At 45.6% G+C, this 24,872-nt stretch overlaps 1 protein-coding gene and 1 long non-coding RNA gene across 8 annotated transcripts in view; both read left to right on the forward strand.

Annotated features, from left to right (window-relative positions):
- The window catches only part of MAPK4 (mitogen-activated protein kinase 4), a 161,537-nt gene that overhangs the window by 85,248 nt on the left and 51,417 nt on the right, over positions 1-24,872 (forward strand). For 4 of the 6 annotated variants that reach the window (XM_048850387.2, XM_048850389.2, XM_048850386.2 and 1 more), the window contains one exon: positions 517-2,032. The exons of the other annotated variants lie outside the window; for them this stretch is intronic. In XM_048850387.2, the coding sequence (XP_048706344.1) occupies positions 1,487-2,032 (546 nt within the window). In that variant the 5' untranslated portion in view covers positions 517-1,486. The remainder of the gene's footprint in view (positions 1-516; positions 2,033-24,872) is intronic. 6 annotated transcript variants of the gene reach the window in all.
- On the forward strand, positions 7,778-15,099 carry LOC125636760 (uncharacterized). Of its 2 annotated transcripts, none has more exons than XR_007356719.2 (3): positions 7,778-12,311; positions 13,340-13,447; positions 14,810-15,099. It is a non-coding gene; the product is annotated as an uncharacterized LOC125636760 (long non-coding RNA). The 2 variants fall into 2 exon arrangements; XR_007356718.2 differs by having other exon boundaries at positions 13,363-13,447.

Genomic DNA, 24,872 nt, shown 5'->3' on the forward strand with positions numbered 1-24,872 from the left:
CATGTACGTACAAAAGAGGGAAAAAACCCCAAAAGACCAGCTTTTAAACAAAAAGAACGTAAATTACAAACTGAAGAAAAACGTGACAAATTCTTTACTCTGGGTTGCTTAGCACCTAATGCCTTGTGCGTGTCATGCACTGTTAATACAGGTTTTTTGCAATTCAGTTAAGCCTGTCTGTGCTGTCTAACTGGAAAGTTGGAGACATAAGTGTTATTAAATCTTAGACGTTTGCATAAAATATTCAAACATTAAAAAAGAAAACCCAGCAAAACACAAAGTATGTATTATTGCCCCTTTATGTTTTCAGTTTAAAAAGAAAGAATTAAGCATTTGAAAAAAGCTGCTAATGATGAGTGCATTTGGAGAGCATAACTAATTAATTTCCTAACGGTCATAACTGATATTTCCCACCTACTGCTTTGCTCATGTTTAACCTTCAAGGAGAAAGAATTTACATAAGAGGCGCATATTTGATGTTCTTATCAAATCAATCAATCTCTTCTTTTTTTCCAGGAGGAGGGCTGAGAACCACTGAGGGATAGCCAGGCAGTATGATGCAGGAAACTCCACTAGCAATAAACGTTACAACCGGCTATAAAGATCAAATGACACTTGGGTTGGTTAACAAAAGATATACAAGGGGAAAGTGTTGGAATATTGAGCATGGAAATTTACTGCGCTGAGCTCAGCTGATGAAAAGCAAGTTTCAGTCAGAAAAGCGGTTTACTTCTGTCAACCCTTCTGGCTATCAAATGGAAAATGGGGCCTGTATATAGAGAGAGGGTGGCAGAAAGAATAACAAAGTCTCGCTGAACTACTGGCTTCAGAGAAAGAAAACTGGCATTCGAATTCACCTTTGGAAAGTGTAGCTCTCCAGTTTGAAGGTTATTTGAGGAATTTGGGGGCTGAAGGTCACGGTTGGAAACTAGCAGGATCCGAAGCAATTCTAGGTTCCCACATTAAATGCTGAAATCTGCTAGCTTCACTCCACTATGAAGCAACACCTGAAGTAAGTGAGAATACAGAGACCTAGGAGAAAGGCTAATTACAACACCAGTTAGCCTATTATTTCAGCAATATATTGTACACTTCAGAGAGAAAAAAGTGAGAGAGGCTGAAGAACTTAACAGAGTGGATGGATCTTGGATCTTTTAATAGCCTCAAGAAAAATAAACTAACTGTGTTTTGATAGGAAGAACTATTTTTTCATTGTTTTTTCTGCATTCCAAATTTCAAAGCTCTTTGGAAAGTATCCTCCCCTCCCCCCATCTGTTTTGAAATATATCATTTTGCTCAGACATCTATTTTCACTGTTTCTACGTATCTGGAAGTCTCTTGTTTTGAAACTATGGGCTCAGAACAAGCAACCCAGAAGGTATCTGTGGGTAATAATGACTTGCTTGATTTCAAGATACATTTGTGAGCTGGAAGTTCTTTGCCTTGCTCAGTTTTTCAAGTGGTAAAGAAAGAACGGAGCCCAACGATGGCAGAGAAGTGCGATTGTATCGCCAGCATGTATGGCTACGATCTGGGTTGCCGCTTTGTTGATTTCAGGCCCCTGGGCGTTGGCGCAAATGGACTGGTTCTGTCTGCAGTTGACAGCAAAAGCTGCCGCAAAGTGGCTGTGAAGAAGATCACCATCAGCGATGCGCGGAGCATGAAGCATGCCTTCCGAGAGATTAAGATCATCCGCCGGCTGGACCACGATAACGTTGTGAAAGTGTATGAGGTGTTGGGACCTAAGGGAGCCGATCTGCAAGGGGAACTTTTCAAGTTTAACACGGTGTACATAGTCCAGGAGTACATGGAGACTGACTTGGCTCGACTGCTGGAGCAAGGAACACTGACTGAGGAACATGCCAAACTCTTCATGTACCAGCTGCTGAGAGGGCTGAAGTACATCCACTCAGCTAATATACTGCACAGAGACCTCAAGCCTGCCAACATTTTCATCAGCACAGAGGACCTGGTGTTGAAGATTGGCGACTTTGGGCTGGCAAGGATTGTAGATCAACATTACTCTCATAAGGTATGTGAAACGAAACCAGTACTCCTTCTGTGTCAATCAGATTGCTGTCCGAGGGAGAGATGGGCTCAAACCAAATCCCCAGAATTGATCAGCCCTCGCTAATTTTGGAAGAGCTCAGCTCTGGAGTTGTGTTCAGTTCTGGGCAGCGGACCTGATTCTGACTTTGCTTTCACTAGTTTTGCATCCACAGAATTCTATAGACTTCATTTGAGTTACTCCTAACTTAACACTGGTCTTAGAGGAGAACCTGCATCTTAGGCCCACTCTCATCCAATCTTCCATTGCTGCTTCTTTAGCCTCTTGGCATCTACATATTTGTGACGGCAAGCAATAGGACCACAGCTCTTCTCCTAGGGGGAAAGCACTTATTGTTCCTATTCTGGGCACCTGTTGCAGCTGCCCAGGATGCCTTCTGTTAGTATTAGGTTCTGTTTCTGGGAAGTATTTCTAGGTGTCAGTGCATATAACTTCCTCAACCTCTGGCTCACTGCAGAATCATAGCAATCCGTCTCTAGTGTATCGTTTCTCAAATGCAGTCACCGTGGTTGTATGCAGCCATCAGGGGCTTGTTTTTTGCAGCCACAGCCTCCTGGGCAGTGATTTGGGGAGGGGGGTGGGGAAGGGACTGCCTGCTGAATTTTGCTGTTGTAATTAGAGCACCTCAAACTTTTTGAGGTTTCTCCTATGTCAGGTTCTAATTCTGTCTTCCTGTTCCAGGGTGAATGGCTGCTGTAGCTATGCCATGGAACCTTATCTCTCGTGCACTATTTTTAGTGGCTGTTCAACAGAAATTTGAACAGTGATTAGCATGAGCCCAAACTAATTCCCCAGACCTAACTACTCTTGGAGTACTTGAAATCTGGGGATGGATCTGCGTGCTTCAGGCTGCATACCAAGGAGCTGATTCTCCACTCTCTTGTGTTCCGTACCAGCTCATCAGTCAGACTTGAACTTGAGCACTGCAGCACCAAAGCTCACATGAGCTGGAGGAGGTAGCAGCTAGCAGCAGCAGGCGGTTAAATTCTACGTGGCCCAGCTACTTGGGGAATGGCAACTGTAACACACATTTCACAGTCGTGTGGAGCTTTCACCTTATGTAGCCCTTCACACCTATGCAAAAGTGTGGCCACAGCTGACTTTTCAATTCATGCTCACACCCACTTTGCCTAGTGTAAGTGGCAGTGGAGAACCAGGCCTCGGCCCTCTCGTCAGCAGGGTGCATTTACATCACTTTTCATTCTTCAAGGTCAAATCCTGCAGGCCTGACTCAAACTGCGCTCCCCTCGGTTTCCTCTGTGTTACTCCTGTCACAGCCCTGTGTTTCCTCTGTGTTACTCCCTGTGGCCTGTCACAGCCCTGCGCTTCTGGTCTGGGCCATCTTGCCGGAAAAGACTGTGTATGAGCATCCACTAGGACTTAGCTGAAGCTACCAAACACGTTACTCTAGTGCACTCAAGCTAGTCTTTAGAGGCGAAATGGTGATAAGAACTTACGAACGGCCACACTGGGCCAGACCAATGGTCCCTCTAGCCCAGTATCCTGTCTTCTGACAGTGGCTGATGCCAGGTTCTTCAGAGGGAATGAACAGAGCAGGGAATCATCAAGTGATCCATCCTCTGTCGCTCATTCCCAGCTTCTGGCAAACAGAGGCTAACATGTTTTTGCATCCCTGCCCATCCTGGTTAACAGCCATTGATGGACCTATCCTCCATGAACGTATCCAGTTCTTTTTTTAACCCTAGAAAACATACTGCACTTGGTCACTATGCAATGCTCTAGCTCAGTGGTTCTCAACCACGGGCACAAATACCCCTTGGGGCACGCAGAGGTCTTCCAGGGGGTACATCAGCTCAGCCAGGTATTTTCCTAGGTTTACAACAGGCTACATAAAAAGCACTAGCAAAGTCCGTACAAACTAAAAGTTTCATGTAGACAATTACTTGTTTATATTATACCCTGAAATGTAAGTAAATATTTATATTCCAATTGATTTATTTTATAATCATATGGTAAAAATGAGAAAATAAGCAATTTTTCAGTAATAGCGTGCTGTGACACTTGTATTTTTATGTCTGCTTTTGTAAGCAAGTGGTTTTTAAGTGAGGTGAAAGTTGGGGATACCCAAGATAAATCAGACTCCTGAAAGGGGTACAGTAGTCTGGGAAGGTTGAGAGCCACTGCTCTAGCTGACCTCATCTGGGATTTTTGTATGTGGAACATGTGTAGAATATATCATAAACTGATGTATCTCACCACTCTGCAATGCAGCCCCTTTTCTGAATCACTGACCAATGCACAGTGCATGTTCTGGTGCTGTTGGTAAACTAGGTCTATTCTCCCTTGATTATCACTACAAAAGGTTCCCCCCCCCCCCCTCAGCTCTCGTTAATAGCTCACTCTTGTTACAGTGTGTGTGGTAACACCCATTGTTTCATGTTCTCTATGTATATAAATCTCCCCACTGTATTTTCCACTGAATGCATCCGATGAAGTGAGCTGTAGCCCACTATATGAATTGTCTATATGAAAGCTTATGCTCAGATAAATTTGTTAGTCTCTAAGGTGCCACAAGTCCTCCTTTTCTTTATTCTCCCTTAGTTTTTCTTATGTCAAAAACATCCCATCCTTCATTCATCATTATATATTTATATTCAACTAAAGATACATATTTGCCAATCTGTTTGCCCCTTATCACAAAATCAGTCAGATCTTGATTCTTGTTGTATGTATGTTCTGCTCTGGTTAGCCTGCAAGTCCCACCAATTAGTTCCTCTTGCTTGTTTCTGAGACGAGGCATCTAAATAATAAGACTGTGTTCTCTTTAGACTCCAGCCTATTAGGAAACAGAAAATCTGTCATTTAAGGCTTCTATTTAAAGCACTATGTAAACTCCAGAAAACCTCACAAATCCAACTGAGTAGATTGTAGTGCATGACTTGCATTTTAAATGCCCGATTAATGGCATATAACAGTTTAAGATTCTTACATAACTCCCTAAACAGGAGAAGCTGCAGCTATATAAAACACAACACCACCAAGTGTGTGGTCCAGCCGGCATGCTCCTATCTTTTGACTTTGTGCAGCGTGATCCATGTGCACCACTCATTCTGTAATGGTATGATTAGTGTGTGTATGTGCACCGCTGCTCTCTACTGGAAGGACTTAGGATGGCTCAGCTGTGTGTCATAGGCCTTATACAACTTATAGCTAATGGAGATTCTTCTTTAGCTCAGTTGGAGCAAAAGGCTCAAAGATCTGTTTGTCACTGTGAAGTTCAGCTGTACTGTGGTATTCAGCACATTAACAAGTATGAAGTCCTAGGTGGCCACAGATTTACAATAGCTAATGCTTACTAGAAAAGTATTTTGCATGGAGTTTAGGGAGAAATACCTTCATATAGTTAAACCAGGATTAGATTGGAAGCTGTGTTGCTGCAGTATTTTCACAGTCCCTTCATGTTTGCTACTGAAGGGGGTTTTGTGTGTGGGGGGGGTGGGGGGTGGGGGGTTGGGGTTTTTTTTGTACTGGACTGGACCAGTTCAAACAGCTCACTGTTGAGAGCAGGATAAATGATCAACTTGTCTTAACATAGGAAATTGCAGTGCAATGCTTATGCAAAGGGAATATCCTGTTACTGAGAACTATGCCCATGGTACCTTGTTAAATGGCACTTTGTGCCCTTGCTGTACACTTTTACTGCTCAGCAGGAGCTGATCGTAACTGCCTGACTAATCCAGATGAAAGAGAGAGATGCATAGAATGAGGAATGTGAAATATGTTCTGTGCGGGAGGGGGGAATGCAGGTGATGATTTCCATGGGGTTTTATCTAACCTCCCTTGCCTTCAGCAATGAATAATAAAAGCAAATCCCTCCTGACATTGCATGATGCAAACCTCTGCTTGGGTAAGACAATGAGGAAACAATATGCAGCCTAGGGCTTGAAAAAGCCTAAAGTTTAAGGCAGAGCTAGGATTTAATGCATCAAAGAACTGTCACTAGGGAGATTATTTCTTGTACTGTGGAGGATTGTGATTTGCCATAGAATGAAGCCAGTAGTAATGACATGGTTGCTCTTACAGAGTAGATTTTATCTCTAGATTGCACAGTGCTTTACGAAGGAGATCAGTATCATTATCCGCATTTTACAGGTGGGGAAATGGAGACTCAGAGATGGAACTTGACCATAGTCAACCAGCAAACCAGTGGCAGAGCCAGGGACATATTTTCTGAGTCGTTGTCTAATCTCCCTTCACTTGTCCACACTGCCTCCCCCCACATGAAGACAATGTGTCCTGTCTAGTCTGTTCAGCTTATACAGTAATGGCTTCTTATGTCTCTCCCGCCCAGGATAGGTTCTGCCATTTTCATTCCCATTGGGCTGGATTGGCACCTTGCAATTCAGGAAGTAAGTAATGCAAATAAGGGGCATTGTATAGCTGTACTGACCCATGAGCAGGCCTGGGATGGGTTATGACTTCTGATTGAACCCATTGAGTGACACTTCACTCTGTGAGTCATACCATTGAAATTAATGGGGCTACTCATGAAGTCTGCTGTCACTGAACCCAAGGGTAGCAGAATCAGCCTGTCTAAGGTAGCAGAGCGTGAATCATAGAATCATAGAATATCAGGGTTGGAAGGGACCTCAGGAGGTCATCTAGTCCAACCCCCTGCTCAAAACAGGACCAAACCCAACTAAATCATCCCAGCCAGGGCTTTGTCAAGCCTGACCTTAAAACCCTCTAAGGAAGGAGATTCCACCACTTCCCTAGGTAACTTATTCCCAGGGGTGAAAGTAAGTCTAGGGATTTACAGGTACGAGGCTGGACTGGGGCCGGTTCTGGCCCCCGGAAGGGGCGGGGCCTCGGTGGAAGGGGCGGGCTGGGGGGGTCAGAGCCAGGGGTAACAGCAGCAGCCGGGGGCTCTGGCAGTGGTTTAAATGGCCCAGGGCGGTAGCGGCGGCTGGAACCCTGGGCCCTTTAAATTGTCCCCAGAGCCCCACCGCCGCTTCTCCAGGGCTCCAGCAGCAGGGCTCCGGGGACGAGGCTCCGGCCGCCACTACCGCCTGCGGCCCTTTAAATCATCCCCGGAGCCTGCCGGAGCCCTGGGGAAGCGGCGGCGGGGCTCCGGGGACGATTTAAAGGGCCCAGGGCTCGGCTGCCGCTACAGCCCCGAGCCCTTTAAATCACCGCCCGAGCCCCGCCACCGCTACCCCAGGGCTCTGGCAGCAATTTAAAGGGCAAGGGGCTCCAGCTGTGGCTGGGAGCCGCAGGCCCTTTAAATTGCACCTGGGGAAGCCGATCCACCCCGGTACGGCGCACTTGCTCTTGCTGGTATGCCGTACTGGGGCGTACAGGCTTACTTTCACCTCTGCCTATTCCGGTGCTTCACCACCCTCCCAGTGAAAAAGTTTTTCCTAATATCCAACCTAAACCTCCCTCACTGCAACTTGAGACCATTGCTCCTTGTTCTGTCAACTGGTACCACTGAGAACAGTCTAGATCAGGGGTGGGCAAACTTTTTGGCCTGAGGGCTGCATCGGGTTTCGGAAATTGTATGGAGGGCCAGTTAGGGGAGAGGGTCGTGGCCTGGCCCCCACCCCCTATCGGCCCCCCCCCCCAGGACCTCTGTCCCATCCAACCCCCCATCTCCTTCCTGATGCCCCCCTGGGGACCCCTGCCCCATCCAACCACCCCTTCTCCCTGTCCCCTGACTGCCCCCTGCCGCCCCATCCAACCCCCGCTTCCTTCCTGACTGCCCCCCCCCGGGACCCCTGCCCCCATTGAACCCTCTGTTCCCGTCCCGACCCCTATTCACACCCCCACCACCCCGAATTCCCCTGCCCTCTACCCGACCTCCCCTGCTCCCTGCCCCCTGACCACGCTGCCTGGAGCCAGGCCACACTGCTGCAGCCATCACCACGCAGCCCAGAGCACCGGGTCAGGCCGGGCTCTACAGCTGTGCTGCCCCAGGAGCTCACAGCCCCACCGCCCAGAGCGTGGCACCGGTGGTGAGGTGAGGCTTCAGGGGAAGGGGGATAGCGTGGGAGGGTCTGGGGGCTAGCCTCCCCAGTCAGGAGCTTAGGGGCCAGACAGGAGGGTCCTGTGAGCCGTAGTTTGCCCACTTCTGGTCTAGATCCATCCTCTTTGGAACCCCCTTTCAGGTAGCTGAAAGCAGCTATCAAATCCCCCCTCATTCTTCTCTTCTGCAGACTAAACAATCCCAGTTCCCTCAGCCTTTCACCATAAATCATGTGCTCCAGCCCCCTAATCATTTTTGTTGCCTCCACTGGACTCTTTCCACATCCTTCTTGTAGTGTGGGGCCCAAAACTGGACACAGTACTCCAGATGAGGCCTCACCAATGCCGGATAGAGGAGAATGATCACGTCCCTCGATCTGCTGGCAATGCTCCTGCTTATACAGCCCAAAATGTCATTAGCCTTCTTGGCAACAAGGGCACACTGTTGACTCATATCCAGCTTCTCGTCCACTGTAACCCCTAAGTCCTTTTCTGCAGAATTGCTGCCTAACCACTCAGTCCCTAGACTTTAGCATTGCATGGGATTCTTCCATCCTAAGTGCAGGACCCTGCACTCGTCCTTGTTGAACCTCATCAGATTTCTTTTGGCCCAATCCTCATGGCCTCCGGCTTTGTAGACCTTTATCAAAACTCCATCCTTCTGTCATTGAGAAATTAAAAAATATTGCAAAAAATGCAAAGGCTGCTGTTTATACAGGGCCTGTCTGCGCACAATGGGTGAAATCCTGACGTCAGTGGGAGTTTTGCCATTGATTTAAATGGAGCTAGGATTTCACCCCATCTCGCACTCCTGTTGGTTCTGCGGTGGGGGTTTGTCAAGTAATATTTTACACAGAGCTGAGCTAAAAGGGTGGTATCATAGAAACGTAGCTTTGAAAGCCCCCCTCCTCACTCCCCCATGTTAAGGCATGATTAACTATGCCTGTATGATGAATGCTGCTGGCACAAAAGGAAACAGATGAAAAAGGGTTCAAGGCACTAAATGTGGCTGTGGATCAGGATTTGAATTTTAAATACCTTCGGGGTGTTGGGGGAGGTGGGTGTTCAGATCTTGTATTTCAGTTTGGATCCCTCTTTCAAAAGGCCATGGTAATTTCAATCTCTATTAGAAACATATGGTAGAGAAAACACTGCCTGCTCTATGGAGGGTAAAACTGAGAGGGAAAGAAATGTTATTGTCTAACTTCAGAATGTGCCAAAAGGGGGGAGTGATGCCAGACGCTGTACCTTATAAGGGAGAAAGCAGCAAAGATTAGAATGGAGCTCACTGAACATGAGCAACCTGTTTAAAAACCATTATTTTTAATGTACCACCTCTATCTGGATTATACTTATTCCTTCTTACGTAACCAGGAGCAAACCTTTGAGATGCAATTATCTTCTTTCATTGAGGTCAAGGACTGAATAACGTATAAAGCCTCCCACTCCTTAGCACCTTGCATAGTACATTATAATGCAAATACTGTACATTGCATATGGGGAGACTCAGATAACAGCACAAAGGTGAATTGCACAAATCTAGCATTAAAAAGATTTCATGAGAAATCCTGTACTGTAGTGTCTATAGGTTAGTGAGGTAGGAGACTGGCTGTATGAATGGAACCTATCCTCATTGCACTGATTTCTGTTGTACTGTGCTGTACGTACCCAAACTATCTGTCCTCTTATAACTAGATTAAAGTTGAATGAAACCAGGAGAAGAATCATGGAATAACAGGGTTGGAAGGGACCTCAGGAGGTCATCTAGTCCAACCACCTAGTTCAAATCGGCATGGTCTGTGTGTGATCAAGGCTGAAAGGTGGAAGGTCAAATGCCCTTTTTGTTCCAGCAGTAGAGTTAGCCACTCATAGTAATAGAATAGAACTGTACGTCCATTGAATATTACTTAGGAGGACAAAGGGCAAGTACTATGCCATGGCCAGCAGGGGCCACACCCAGAAGTCCTTACTCAGAGCAACCTCTTATTTATGTCATTGGGGGTATTGCCTAAGTCAGGACAGTTTAAATGGGAGGCCAGCCACAGCCTGTCACCTTTACTCCCATTGAGGAAGCGCCTTACTCCACCAGATGGAAAACACTGCCCGGGGCATGAGGCACGAACACATTGTTACAAGGAAGGCAGGTTTGGGGACGAGGAAAGAGTTCAGGAGTTGGACTGGGATATTTTAGGCCCTGCTTACCTGGGAAGCTTTACCGGTTATACAGATATATTTATACCCGTTTAACCCCGTGTAGGGACACTCTTCTACCACAATGTCCACACAGTGGTTAAACTAGTGTGACTATATCTGTTTAAATTCACAGCTTAGCTTAGACCAAGAAAATGTCCCTGTACAGAAAAGGCCTTCGAAGCAGAAATCAAGGGAGGATGCAGCGTGGGAGGGGTTTCAAAGCCAAATCTTCCCCTTAGAATCTATACATGGTTCTCGCCATACAATGGCAGAAGGGTTTCAGAGTGGTAGTCGTGTTAGTCTGTGTCAGCAAAAAAACAAAACAAAAAAAGCCAAACAAGGAGTACAAGTACAGTACTCCTTGGGTTTTTTTTTACTGGCAGAAAATGTGGTTCACAACTGCCTCTGTAGCACCATCCCCTATCCCTGGAGAGCTCGCTGTGATGTGTTAGATCTGTATACAGGAAGGGGGTGGTCTGGTGGCAGGACTGAAGAGCTGGTAGGAGGAATATACCACACAGACCTTCCTTCCCAGAGGTGAGCCCAATGGCAAGAACCTGAACCTGTATTAACTTTTCTGGGAAAACCTTCTTTGGTTTGAATCTTCCCTGACCTTATAGGATGGAAGGTCCCAAAATGGTGGCAGATGGATAGTCTTTGGGAGCAGGGCTGGTGGTAGGGTACCATTATTGTGGGGCAAGTGGGTATTTTGTGGTCCCTGGATGTTGCTATTTTAAAAAACAAACAACCTTCCAGGCATTTGGGAGCTAGTCAGAACCCTGGACAATCTTCAAAAAAAGGAGTACTTGTGGCACCTTAGAGTCTAACAAATTTATTTGATCATAAGCTTTCGTGAGCTACAGTTCACTTCATCAGCTGATGAAAGCTTATGCTCAAATAAATTGGTGAGTCTCTTAAGGTGCCACAAGTCCTCCTTTTCTTTTTGCGGATACAGACTAACACGGCTGCTACTCTGAAATCTGGACAATCTTGGAGTTTAAGAGTTTAAAAAAGTAAAATTTGGCTATTTTGTCAGTATTTTGCTGTGATTTATAATTTTGGTCTTTCTGACCAGAATTTGGGTACCCTTAAAGATTGTTTGGTGGGGCAAATGTCCCGCCGGTGGCACCAGGCCTGCTTGGGAGCAGTGTGAATGTGCAGGAAGGGGAGCCCCAGGGTCCATGCAGGGTGAGCAGTGTCTGACGTGCAGAATGCTGTGTCCTTCAGCTGATCCGAGAGATCTGAGCTCTGATGCCTGTTTGTTTCATCAGGGTGGGGGAACAAAGCTACCCCCCCCTCCAATGGAATAATCTGGAAAGCTCAATAATGGTTACTTTACAGTTTCCCTTTCCCACTCTGGCAGACCCTGGGTTTGCATGGGAGGAGTGACCCAGGTCCAAAAGTGGAACTTTCTCTAAAGCAATTACTGAGTTATATACTGTAGCCTCCTCTGTGCAGCAATAAATTCACAGGCAGCGACAGCATCCCATGAAGTAATCTTTTTAAGGGGCTGAAGTCAATTCCACCCTCAGTTATTAAACAGCACGTGCTGTATTTTTGCTACAAACATACTTTGATCAGCATGGCAGTGTCTTGGCAGTTAAGCCATCCCACTGGGTAGTAATCCTATATGCTGCTCTCCACTGATGATATCATGTTTTATCTGCTACTGATCACCCATCTTTCAAGGCCCTGCTGTTTTCTGGCAGCCCCTCTCGCTGAGTTTTCTATGGGAAGCTGTAGGAGAGAAGGAGCTGTGTCATATTCATCTGTGGTGACCGCTTGCTAGATTTCCTCTGGCTCTTGCAGCATCATCTGCATTAGAGCTGACTGGGAATTTTTCATTGGAACCCCCTCCCCCTTTTTTTTTAAAATACTAATTTGCTGAAACTGAATATTTTCGTGGGTGCTGTTGAACCTTTCATTGTGGGAGGATCTCGCGACAGGATGGAATTTTTGGTCAAAACTAGAGTGAGAGAGACAAGCTGGGGGCTTAGAAGAGTTCACATCTTTGCTTCTGCCTGATTTAGAGCACGGGCTCACACCCATGTGTCCCACGTCCCAGGTGAGTTCTCTAATCATCACGCTGTTCTTAGATCTTTCTGGTTTTTCATGGAAAATCTTTCTGTTTCTGTCCTGATGCAGGAAAAAAAAATTAAATCTCAAAACTTTTCCCAGGATGGGAAAATAGCTTCCCACCCAGCTGTTGTCAGCTATCCCTTGCAAGACTTCTGAATCCAGGCCAGGCCAGTGGTCACAGCAGCAGCACAGGCTGGGTTTAGTTAGATTGGCAGCGATTGAGCCAGAGAGAACTACAGGGTCCCGTCTGTGTCCATCAGCCTCAGTAAAGAATCCCTTTTCTGTACATTACAATGGAGTCCTCTCTCTTCTCTATCACTACATTGGCAACAAGGATGGTGTGCTAGACAGGTGGCTGCTCTGGAATAAGTTAGGGGTACTATAGGTTGACCTGCTTATGGGGCTGTTTACTGTATGAATATGTTGGTTTAGTTTAATAATAATCATAGAATCTCAGGGTTGGAAGGGACCTCTGGAGGTCATCTAGTCCAACCCCCTGCTCAAAGCAGGACCAATCCCCAATTTTTGCCCCAGATCCCTCAAGGATTGAACTCACAACCCTGGGTTTAGCAGGCCAATGCTCAAACCACTGAGCTGTCCCTCCCCACAAGTTGTTGGGCAAAACAGCAACAAGTGAAACAATATCTTGAGATAAGCTACCTTCCTGGTAACACTTCAAGGTGGTTAAGAGACCATGTCTGAGCTATTAACAGTAAAGATCCTATATCTTGGCTCCAGCGTGTTACAAAGCTTGCTTTGCCAATGCTGGGAACCAACAGATCAAAGAAACTATAGACAGTTAAAGACACACACTGTCCAGAAGTCAGGGGCAGTTGTGGTGGAGAAGCTATTCAGACTGACACACACAGACTGGGGATGTCACATGAAGCTCGGCCTGCATAAGCCATGATCATGAAGTGGTACATCTTAAGATAAGGTAGACTTGTATATAGACTTTGTCTGTTGTTTTAAAATCCTTTTTCTTTTATGTTATGCTTTATTTCTACTGTCAAGACTAAACACTGTTTTGGTTTAAGAAGGCTGTCTGGGCACTGTGTTCCCCACTGGTCTCAGACTCCTGAAGGGAAGAACCATGGGTGCTGAACCTAGTTGGATTGCAAGGTAAGCATGGCTGGTCCACAGGTTACTGTAGCCCAGGGACAGGTCTGAGAGCAGGAGAAGTGGGCAATTCCGCTCCACGAGAGGTGAAGGCACAAGGGCAGGCACCTTAGGAAGGTGTTCTCAGAGAGCGGGCGGGCAGGGGGTCGGGACACAGATGAGTGCACCCCACCCTCTGGAAGTGGGTAGTCGCACTCTGGAGGGAGTGGTGGCTCTATACTGACCCACCAAAGAGTGACCATAGAGATTTGAGGTGTCTTATGTGTTAGGGAACAGGGCACATGTGGGCAAACTGTCAGGGATCATGGTGCATGGGGCTGCAATGTGCCCCAGCAGGTTAACATACTGGCTCAGGTGCAATCACATGGCGGCCAGACTCGGTAGCCAGAAAGGCAAGTCCACGACCTCCTCCTTATTGTTGAAACTGGTGTATTGCCATAGGGGATCCCAGTTCCTGACCCACAAGGAGCTGGAGGCAAAGAGAGGAATTTGGCTCTGTGGATAGATCAAGAAATTGTCCCCAAGGAGGGAAATGGTTTCCTCCTATACATGCAACTTGAGATGGGGACAGACACCTTGAGAAAGCCATGCCTGAGCTGGAGGGTAGGGGACCAGAATCCCTTCTATATGTCCCACTGGGTAACCAAGAGTTACTGCTTGAGTCCAACCAGCTTTGAGAGATTCTACGTTGGCAATGAGGATGGCATTGAAACACACTTGTGAAAGTTATGACATTAAGGTTCTCAAGGTTCCAAGCCCTGGTAATATTGTCCAATTGCTGCAGGGCTTAGAGCTTCCAGTGACCAATCAAATTCCTCCTTTCCTACCGCCAGTCTTACTTTGTGCGAAGAGTTAAGGCTTCCCCCAGAGTAATGGAAATACAAGAGAGTTAAGAACTTGCTGAATTAAAGGTCTGATACTAACTGATTTCAATGGGAGCTAGGGATGCTTAATGCCTCATGGCCTCAGTCTGTAGCTTTGCAGCATTAGTGAAGCCTGGTTGAAGTTTAATGAACATTCTCCATTAGGAATAGATGCTACCATGCTGCAAAACTTCGTTATCTGTGCTGCTGGGATATTGCAAACCCTACAGCACATGCTCCTCGCTCTAGCTGTCCTGCTGCTAGGTCCTGCTGTTTCCTTCCGTATTTATCCTTCCATTATCTGACCTGCCAAGACATGCAGTTCTTCTCCATATGATCACAGATTTCAGTGATCAAACTGAGAGCAAAATATCACATGTCTGCTGATGCTGACAAGAAAATAACCCCAACTAGTTTCTGGTACAATGACTAGTTAATTGTGCAGTAGGTCAATAAAGTAGGATGTTGTTTGTTGGTCTGTAACTGGTCTCTTTCTTTGCAGCTGCTGATTTCATCCCTGTGGCAAGGTGTAAATGCGCTCCAGCCTGCATGGAATTACTCCATTCCAGCCTATCACAGAGCTGATCTGGGTGGGGTTATAAAAGAAAAAGGGGAAATGATGTAAGGTGGCTATTGCAGAGGAAGGCTGTGCCTTCTCCTTTCCTGCTGGCTGTACCTGGAAAGACCTTGGGTGGTTATTTACCCAGTGGTTGGAGTTGATTTGTTCTGGTTTTGAGTCTTGGTTTTGGAAATAAAGCAAGCCCAGAAATAAGGGATGTGCAGTGACCTGTAGCTGGGACTCTTCTTTTTCCTTCCCCAACTGGCCAGTCTGTATGCTGCCGTAAAGACCCTTCCTCAGATAGCACATTATTGGCAGAAGAAGGAATAGAAGCCAAGAATGCAGACTACAAATCCCTTGGTTCAATCATTGCACACTACCACCTCCCAGCCCAACAAGAGGCTCCTACCTTTAGAAATAGGTGTCTTGGCCAGACGTGTACAAAGCAAATGCCTTTCCTAAGGAAGGGTAACTTCTAAAGACATGTATTCCAAATAACACTGTGCTGCGTGAATATGTAAAGTAACTGACTTAAAGAGTATCATCTTCCTGTCAGAGTACAAGATAATGATGGTTGTCTAACCACTTTTGGAGCAGAATTACCGTTATTCCCAAGCAGTTGTCCGTTGGATTAATAACAACCAGTGCTGGCGGAAAGAGAGATGCCAGGAGTAAATGCTTCCTCCTGGGATACACCTTTGGAAAATGACATCACGTTAACACCTTCTGATTCCTGCCTGGTGTCAAGAGATTGTGGTGTTGAATAAAAACACCCTGCTCTGCAACAGGAAAACAAAGCACATAAAATTCAAAGAGTTAGGATTCCCATGGAAGGGCAAAATCTGTATTGAACATGTGAAGGTTAAAAAGAAAGGAGCCAGAGGTATTACCAGCAATTTGGGGTTTACAGCAGCAATATAGCAAGGGGATTCTCCATCACTGGCCGTTTTAAAATCAAGATTGGCTGTTTTTCTAAAAGAGATGCTCTTTTGCAAACAGGAATTAATTCAGGGAAATCCTATGGCCTGTGTTATACAGGAGGGCAGACTAGATCATCACAGTAGTCCCTTTTGGCTTTATAATCTATGAATCTATGACAGGGTCAGGCATAGGAACAGAGGCCTGTGTGCTATAGATTAACTGTTGTGTTATGAGCTTCCAATACAGACGCATTCTGGAATATGTTAGTTATTTGTACAGTCAGGTGACGGGGGAGGGCTGTATTTGCCAGTCAGAGGAGAGGATCGTAAACTTAAAGCTGGTCATAGCAATATGACTCTGCTACTTACGCTGTATAATGTTTTCCATATGCCGGGGGAATTCCCATCTGGACCTTACCTCACCTCCATACCTTCTACAGGCAGATGGGTAGCACTGGTGGATGTGTTTCTGTCAAGGTTCCTCCCCCACTCTGAACTCTAGGGTACAGATGTGGGGACCTGCATGAAAAACCTCCTAAGCTTATCTTTACCAGCTTAGGTCAAAACTTCCCCAAGGTACAAAATATTCCACCCTTTGTCCTTGGACTGGCCGCTACCACCACCAAACTAATACTGGTTACTGGGGAAGAGCTGTTTGGACACGTCTTTCCCCCCAAAATACTTCCCAAAACCTTGCACCCCACTTCCTGGACAAGGTTTGGTAAAAAGCCTCACCAATTTGCCTAGGTGACTACAGACCCAGACCCTTGGATCTTAAGAACAATGAACAATCCTCCCAACACTTGCACCCCCCCTTTCCTGGGAAATGTTGGATAAAAAGCCTCACCAATTTGCATAGAACCCTTGGATCTTATCTTTACCAGCTTAGGTCAAAACTTCCCCAAGGTACAAAATATTCCACCCTTTGTCCTTGGACTGGCCGCTACCACCACCAAACTAATACTGGTTACTGGGGAAGAGCTGTTTGGACACGTCTTTCCCCCCAAAATACTTCCCAAAACCTTGCACCCCACTTCCTGGACAAGGTTTGGTAAAAAGCCTCACCAATTTGCCTAGGTGACTACAGACCCAGACCCTTGGATCTTAAGAACAATGAACAATCCTCCCAACACTTGCACCCCCCCTTTCCTGGGAAATGTTGGATAAAAAGCCTCACCAATTTGCATAGAACCCTTGGATCTGAGAACAATGAAAAAGCATTCAGTTTTCTTACAAGAAGACTTTTAATAAAAATAGAAGTAAATAGAAATAAAGAAATCCCCCCTGTAAAATCAGGATGGTAGATACCTTACAGGGTAATTAGATTCAAAACATAGAGAACCCCTCTAGGCAAAACCTTAAGTTACAAAAAAGATACACAGACAGAAATAGTTATTCTATTCAGCACAGTTCTTTCTCAGCCATTTAAAGAAATCATAATCTAACACGTACCTAGCTAGATTACTTACTAAAAGTTCTAAGACTCCATTCCTGGTCTATCCCCGGCAAAGACAGAATATAGACAGACACACAGACCCTTTGTTTCTCTCCCTCCTCCCAGCTTTTGAAAGTATCTTGTCTCCTCATTGGTCATTTTGGTCAGGTGCCAGCGAGGTTACCTTTAGCTTCTTAACCCTTAACAGGTGAGAGGAGCTTTCCCCTGGCCAGGAGGGATTTCAAAGGGGTTTACCCTTCCCTTTATATTTATGACAGTTTCATGGTAGCTATGTCTAATCTGAAGCTGAGTAGTGTTGATTCATCAACAACAACATTCACAGCCTCCGTTCTTTTAGCGCTCTGCCCATTTCTAAGGGTCACTCCCTGTGAAAATACTGAATGAAGCAGCAACATTCCCTGGACATTCCTGGTTAGTCTGAATTGCTACAAGGACCAGGATGCAAGTGGTAGGCACAGCACCATCTGACATGAAGAGGGTCTGTGGTCCAGTGGATAGGCCCCCTAGACTAGGCTGGAGAAAACCTTTTGTTCTAGTCCCAGTTTTGCCTCGGACCTTCTGTGTGGCCCATAGACAAGTGACTTCAAGGCTTTGTGCCCCAGTTTCACTTCCCATCCTTTGTTGGTCCTGTCCATTTAGACGGTAAGCTCTTTGGGGCAAAGACTGTCTCATACTGTGTTCCCATGTTGATTGGGTCCATTAGGCTCTACTATAATATATAATAATAATAATTAATAAATGCAACCCATCTCCCAGCTGCTATATCTGTAGGCAGTGAATTGCTATAAAAGATGTCAGGTCCAACCCCGTAGAGGCTAGTGCAGAATTGGTTCCCTTAAAGAACATTTCACTTGCAAGACTCCATGACAAGAAAATTTCGCCCTTTTAGTGCTTATTTTTTGGTGATTTGTCATTGCTGGAATGTGCTTAGATTGATGTCTAGGATCTGAGAACTTGCAGGTTGTATATCAGTCACGTACTCTAAAAGACTGCAGCTGTTCCCGACCAAATGTGTCTCCGGTCCAGCCCCTCCCTCCCTTGTGACCCTCCAGCTGAGTAACAAAATGGCGGATGATAGCTACTGCATATTGTGACTGATGCTGTAAATACAGTTTTTAAAAAATCAGGCTTAATAATAGTGTATTCCTGGCAGTGTATCTTGTTTATGTGAATTACAGCAAGCAGGCATTAATTAGGATAATTATACATGGAAAGGGAGTGCGCTCCACTACTGGAAGATGCTGGTGGAAAAAGCTGGCCACATTCATCACTGAGATTGATCAATGACAAAGAAACTCATCTCTCTAAGCATTTGTACAGTGGTTATCACTGAAGTATCCTTCTGAACCTTTTCAAAGGTACTCACTGCATCAGATAATTAGATGTTTCAGTTAACCACAGAGATGAGCTCAGGCTGCAGAATTCAGACTCATATCCGGGTCTCCAAATTCTGAGGCTGTTCAGATCTGGAGTCTTAAATCTCACGCCCATCTCTGATCAAGTTACTAAATTTCCCCCTTGGATGTTGAGACATTTGCAAATGCTTCTGCAGGACAGAGAATATCAAATCTAGTAATGGTGAATAATTAACTCTTGAGTTCATCATCTTAATCCCAGCCCCTCTCCCTTCCTGCTGCTCTCACTGATACTACCTCTTCAGTCTGGTCATCCTAGCTCCTTCTGTCTCATATCCCAGCAGTCACTAAATCCTCCTGCTGCTCCTTCCACTAAAAACGTCAAATTCATCCTCCCCACTGACGCCTACACCAAGCCTTTTGCATCCATCCAAAACACAGCCAAGACCACTTTTTCCCTTTCTTAAATCACCAGCTCCCCTTCTGTATTCCCATTCAGTTCAAGCTTTCATCTTCAGAGAACTCCACAGTACCACTCCTACATCTCTGATCTCATTGCTTCCTACATCCCTCCTGCACTCAGCACTCTGCTCAAGTCTCCTTAACGTTTCTCTTGGTTTCCTTTATTCATTCCTGATTCTGTGCTGTCTTGCAAGCTGCCTTTGTATTTGGAGATGCCACCCAATTGGCATTTATCAAGCAGCCTCCTTCACCTTCAGATCACCCCGAAATGCTACAGATCGGTCACAATCAAAATCCAGGATCCAAACACCCCCCAGACTCAGGGGTTGGGGGGAGTCTGAAATCTGAACCTAGATTGGGATTTCAGAGTCAGGGCACTTTTTCTATAATGAATAGAAACAAACCTCAGCTCTCAACCCCACCGTCCCATTGTCCATGGGTTCAAAATCCAGATTTGAATTTTACAGTTTAGGCCAATTTCTACTAAAAATCACAGAGCAGAGTTGGGAAAGGACCCAAGGGTCTTGACTCCTATCTGCATCCATATCACACTCCCTTCCATGTCATGCTACATCAGTTGCTTAACCTTAAAGATTGATTTACTTTAACACAAGAACATCTAAGGCTCAAATTTTCAAGAGAGTTTAGCATCCACAATCAGGGCCAGATTTTAACCAGAGCTCAGCTCCCATTAGGGTACTTAAATAAATGGCTAGGTCTTCCAAAAGAGCTCATCCTGTTGGGGCCTCAGTTCTTTCCAAAGTCAGGTCATAAGTGTCCCCGTGGGGGCTGCTGGGTACCAAGCACTGTGGGAAATCTGGCCCCAATTATAAGAGCTGAGCACTTGATCATCTGGCCCTGAGCTCATTTGAACATCTGGCCCTACAATTCCAGATTAAATCGGTATGGGCTGGAGTTGCTCAGAACCTCTCCAAGTCAAGCCCAATGGCTTGAAGTCAGTGGAAAGTGCACATGCATCCAGAGGTGAATTTCAGGCAAAGATCCAAAAAGAGTAATCTAATGAGAAGAAACTAAAAATTCTGCAACAGCTCAGAAGCTGGCAAGTTGCTGCAAAAACATTAGCTTCTTCCTTTCGCTACTCTTTTCTTTATTTTATTTCTTTTAATATTTTATGATGGGTTGAATTAAAACTTTAAACTTTTAAGCCCATGAGTTGGTGTGTGAAGGCTCTTTCCCTGCCATTTGCTACAGCTGAAATTGTCTTTGTTTTGACAGCTCCACTGATGCTTGTAGAATGTCCTGGTATGGCTCTTCCTTTAGAAATACCAATTTTCAGGATTTAAAGGGGCAATGTCAAGTTTTTTAGGCCTCAAAATTAACACACTTGGTCAAGTAGCAAGTTAGTAGTAGTTAAATAGAATTATTTTAAGAAAAGCAAAATATATTTTTTTAAAAAATGAGATACCAAATAATTAGCAAAAATTGTGTGCACTTTACATAAAAAATAAATATGTCTTAATGAAGAAGACCATACCTGGAATCTGGATGCAGTTTTGGGGACCAGAAAGATATAGACAAGCTGTATTCAGAGTGAAGGAATTCAGATTTAGGAGTTCATTTCAGAGAAGAGCAACAAAAATGATTGGGAACTGATGCAATTGACCAATGAGGAAAGTTTTAAAAGAAGAAACTCCGTATGGCTTGGTTAACTGCCAGCTTCAGTAGAGGACACAATAGCCGATGAATATTTGAAGTATGTAATCGCTGAAGTTGCAGAGGTAATATTTGAGGTAGTACAATGGGGTTTAATGAAAGGTGACTGGATGAAATTAATAAGGAGGAAAAAACCCTGACAGTGAGAGATCTGTTGGGCTGCACTGATGTCTGGCAAGGGGAGCCCCATCAGCTGGGACATAAAACTGTAGACTGGATATGTAGCACTATAGGAGGAGATTTGCAAAGGCAATCTGGATGCCCAAATCCCACTGACTTTCGGTGAGGAATGCCAATGAGAGCTGGGTAATAACTGCTCTTTGTGCTTTTGAAAATCTCCCCCGTAGTGAACAATTCTGTGTTGGCAGGGGATGGGCGAATTGGTCCCATTGTTCATTTCCTTCAGCAACATCTATGATTTGGAACCTGCCAGAACTTGTGGTTAGTCCCTCACGTTTATGATTCTCCTGCACAGTTGATGAGCTCAGTGATATCTCAGGGCCTGATCTTGCTCTCCTTCCTTAGGCCCGTTGACTTTTTTCTTTGTAAGGAATGCAGAACAGGTGACTAAAGCAACTGTGGGGACCTCCTCTGAGTCGAATTTCTGTTTCACCAAGTTCCAATTAACTGAAGCAAGAAGTGTAGTTTCAGGGAAAGCGCTACTTAAAAGCATACCAGTACTGTAGCTATTTCTCACCAGGGCCTGGTAAGTAAATGGAAAGTGTGTCTTCTCTCCCTTGGTCTAAAGACTCCATTCCCTTGCATGTTGGGTAGTCATTTATACCTGTGCAGGTTCAGACCAGTAGTAGTGTCTTATATGCACTTTGCCTAGGTGTAAATGAGTACCCAAGTTTCCAGGCTCCGTTCTGACTTGTCTCACTTCCTTTTCTTGTCAGGGAGAGCGTGGGTTATGTTGAACGCTGCTTATCATCATCAGTACTGCCCTTTTGTCACGGGGCGGGGACTCACCCAGTGGCACCTCCTGCTGGCTGTCTGGGAATTAGCTCTTTTTACCAGCTCCAGAGTGCCCTCTGCCGGTGTCTCACCGTTGCTGGGCCCCCATGTCCCTCCCGGACCCCAGTGCCTTTTTACGTGGGGTGCTGCCCCTCCAGGCAATACCCCACAGATCTGGGTCTCCCCTCCCTGGGGAACCCCCCCACGCTCTATCTCCAGCCTAAGGGCTTCTGCCTCAGCCTATGGGCTACTGCCAGTCACCATCTAGCCCCCTTTCACTGGGGGCTACTGCAGTCTGTATAAGCCAGTCATCATAGGCAAGGGGGGTTTGGACCTGCTGCCTCCTCCTACCCTTGGGCAGCCCTGTTGCAACCCCAGTACCCTGTCTTAGGCCATCTGCCAGGCCTGCAGCCTGGGGCTTTTCCAGTCTGGAGCCTCCCAGCTCCTCTGGCCTTCCCCAGCCCTGCTTCATCTCAGATACCCTGGTACGCTCCCCAGCAGCCAGGACCATCTCCCACCACAGCTAGAAGAGACTCTGTCTGCTTCTGGCCCACTGCCCTCTTATAAGGGCCAGCTGGGCCCTGATTGCACTGGCTACAGCTGTGGCTGCTTTCCCCATCAGCCCAGCTTTTCTCTGGCACAGCCCTCTCCTGGGCTGCTTTAAGCCTTTCCAGGCATGTGCGGGGTGACCACCCCACTACACCTTTAAAGAGGAAAAGTTCATTGAACAATGCAGGGATGATCATCGTCTCACACTGAATAACCCAAGGTATCTCCAGATGCCGGCAGAATCCTTAGACATAAGCTATGAAGACATTGTAAGGAGTTTTTACCATTAGTTAGATGTGGGTCAGAACCAAAACCTATCTCATTGTAATAGGCCATTGCAAAAGTTCTGCATCTGTTGAACTCCAGACCCAGATTGGGTGGCTCAGTCCCACCTCGCCCTTGCCCACTCTGCTCTCTTCGAACCTATTGGCACTTTATTCAGCGACCCCAGAATGCTGCCAAATTTCTAGAAATCTGCCAATCAGTCCTAATGACTTGGGCATGGTGGTGGGAACAGGACTTATAATGCTTGTTCTGTGTCCGTTTAAAACTATGAAAGGGAGGGAGAATATTTCTGGTGTATTTATTTATTGACCCAGTCATCTCACAAGCTGGAGTTGGCTTTGTGGTCGTCGTCTTCTTAGCGTATGCACAACATGCCTCTGGTGGCATGGGACTAGGATTCATCACTGAATTTGGTCCGCTGGTTGGATCGTTTTTGCCCAGCCTGGGCCAGGTACAGACTGGGAGTGCGACATGAACGCTGATCCATCCCCCCTGGCTTTGCGCTTAGTGCTGCGCTTGGAGTAATAGGCCTTCAAGAGAAATCCTGCCTCTTCTCTACTCCAGGTGTGCAAGGCCTTGACTATAGGTAGGCTTGGAAGGATAACATTTTTTATCCATAAATGTCAGTAAACATTGGTTTCACCATATACATAAACTGACAAAAAATATTTCCATCGATAAAAATTGAAGTGTACAGATAGGCAAAGTAAGGAAAATGCTGCTTGAGAACTTAGCAGAGTTTGATATAAGTATATTTAAATGGTTATAAAGCTTCTCCTTTGTGAATCTCAATGTCTACTGTCATTAAATAATTATTGTCTGAACCACCCCCAATTGCTCACAACTGTGAAAATTTAAATCAATACAAATTTTAAAAATGCTTAAAAATAAACTTTTATATTATCAGTCAACATTACCGAAAGAAAAAAAAATATCGAATTCTGCCACGACAGTGTAACTGCCAGGGTTTCCCTGTGAGTTCCAGAGATGCTATACAAAGAGACTGCTCCCAGAGCACTGCTTAAGGGTAGCACAATCTGCAGTAGCATGGAGCGGTGTGGCCATTGGCCAACTGGGCCATGACCTACGCAGCTCCTTTGCCCAAAAACCTCATGTAAGACAAATGTATCCCTGACCATTAACGGAGTAGCAGTTGTCAGGTGACAGCAGAGGTGCTCTGCAGGCAAAGAGGAGAATTTCATTCCCACCTCCTTTTTGTATGTCACTGCCACAAAGCCTGTGTACCGAAGTTTCATGTTGGGTAGTAAGGATTCCATCCGAGGAGCTCAAAGTTGAGGGAGGGAAAAAATAACATCAAGTTCATTAAGAGTGAATGACTAATTCAACTGAGTTTCATTGGCATTGCTCAAGGAACCTGAGGAGGGGAAAATCTAGTTCTGCTTGATTCTGTAGAACCTTCACATGCCTCTCTCCTGACAGCAGCGTATCAGGTTAAAAATACTACACACCGCGCTAGAATGATCACACCTTCAGGGTCTCACTTGGCTGTTAGATGTTGTGTGGAATCAGCAGATTTATACAAATAAATGTTTTTAAAATGTCAAAGATACCACTTGTTAGTGGCTCCATGGACCTGAGTTTAAACATGTGAATCTGGATGTTGGCTCAGTTTTGCGGCTGTTTTAATCTGGGGGTCTTGGTTGTATGGACCAGCTGTGAAATCTGGACTTTTCCCTAGTTTGGGGGGGTGGGGAAGAGGGCCCTTTCAGACATGGTTTTAGTTCAGGCCCATTTTTGCTAATTAGCTGACCAGTTGCAGCAGTCTCTGTAGCCTAACTGGAAAATTGCTGTTTTGGAAGTTGTGAACATTTGGTTTAATTTCAGACCCTTGGGCAGTCTCATCCCATTAACCTCTCTGGGTCATTTATTTCCAGTAAGATCCCTGCACCAAGGTCCTTGTTGCTTTTATCATTTGAAAAGGATAAATAACAGGTTGCATGGAGTTGTTTTTTACGGGTGATACGATTTCAGTTGTTTTGTCCTAACCATCTCTACCACATTCTGTATGGTAAGGAAACCAATTAGAATGGCTAAGCTAAAATAAGGTCATTTGGAATGCATGTGCACGTTTGCTTTCGTGTGCATGTGGAAGACATCATTCAGAAGGATTCTATCTCTGCTGATCACTGTTGTCTGTGTGTATTCAGCCATGGAGCTGTTACAAAATGACACCCCAAGTGGGATTTGAACAACAGTGGACCTCGAGCACTTGGGACTGGTTTACCTAATAGGAAGAGTATGTAATACATTGGCTGTCCAATCACTCGGTAGGGTGACAAAACTCAGAAGGCCTGATTCTGATCTTGCTTCCAACCATGTAACTCTATTGA

The sequence above is a fragment of the Caretta caretta genome, chromosome 5 (assembly GCF_965140235.1).
Source record: "Caretta caretta isolate rCarCar2 chromosome 5, rCarCar1.hap1, whole genome shotgun sequence".
Classification (NCBI taxonomy): domain Eukaryota; kingdom Metazoa; phylum Chordata; order Testudines; family Cheloniidae; genus Caretta; species Caretta caretta.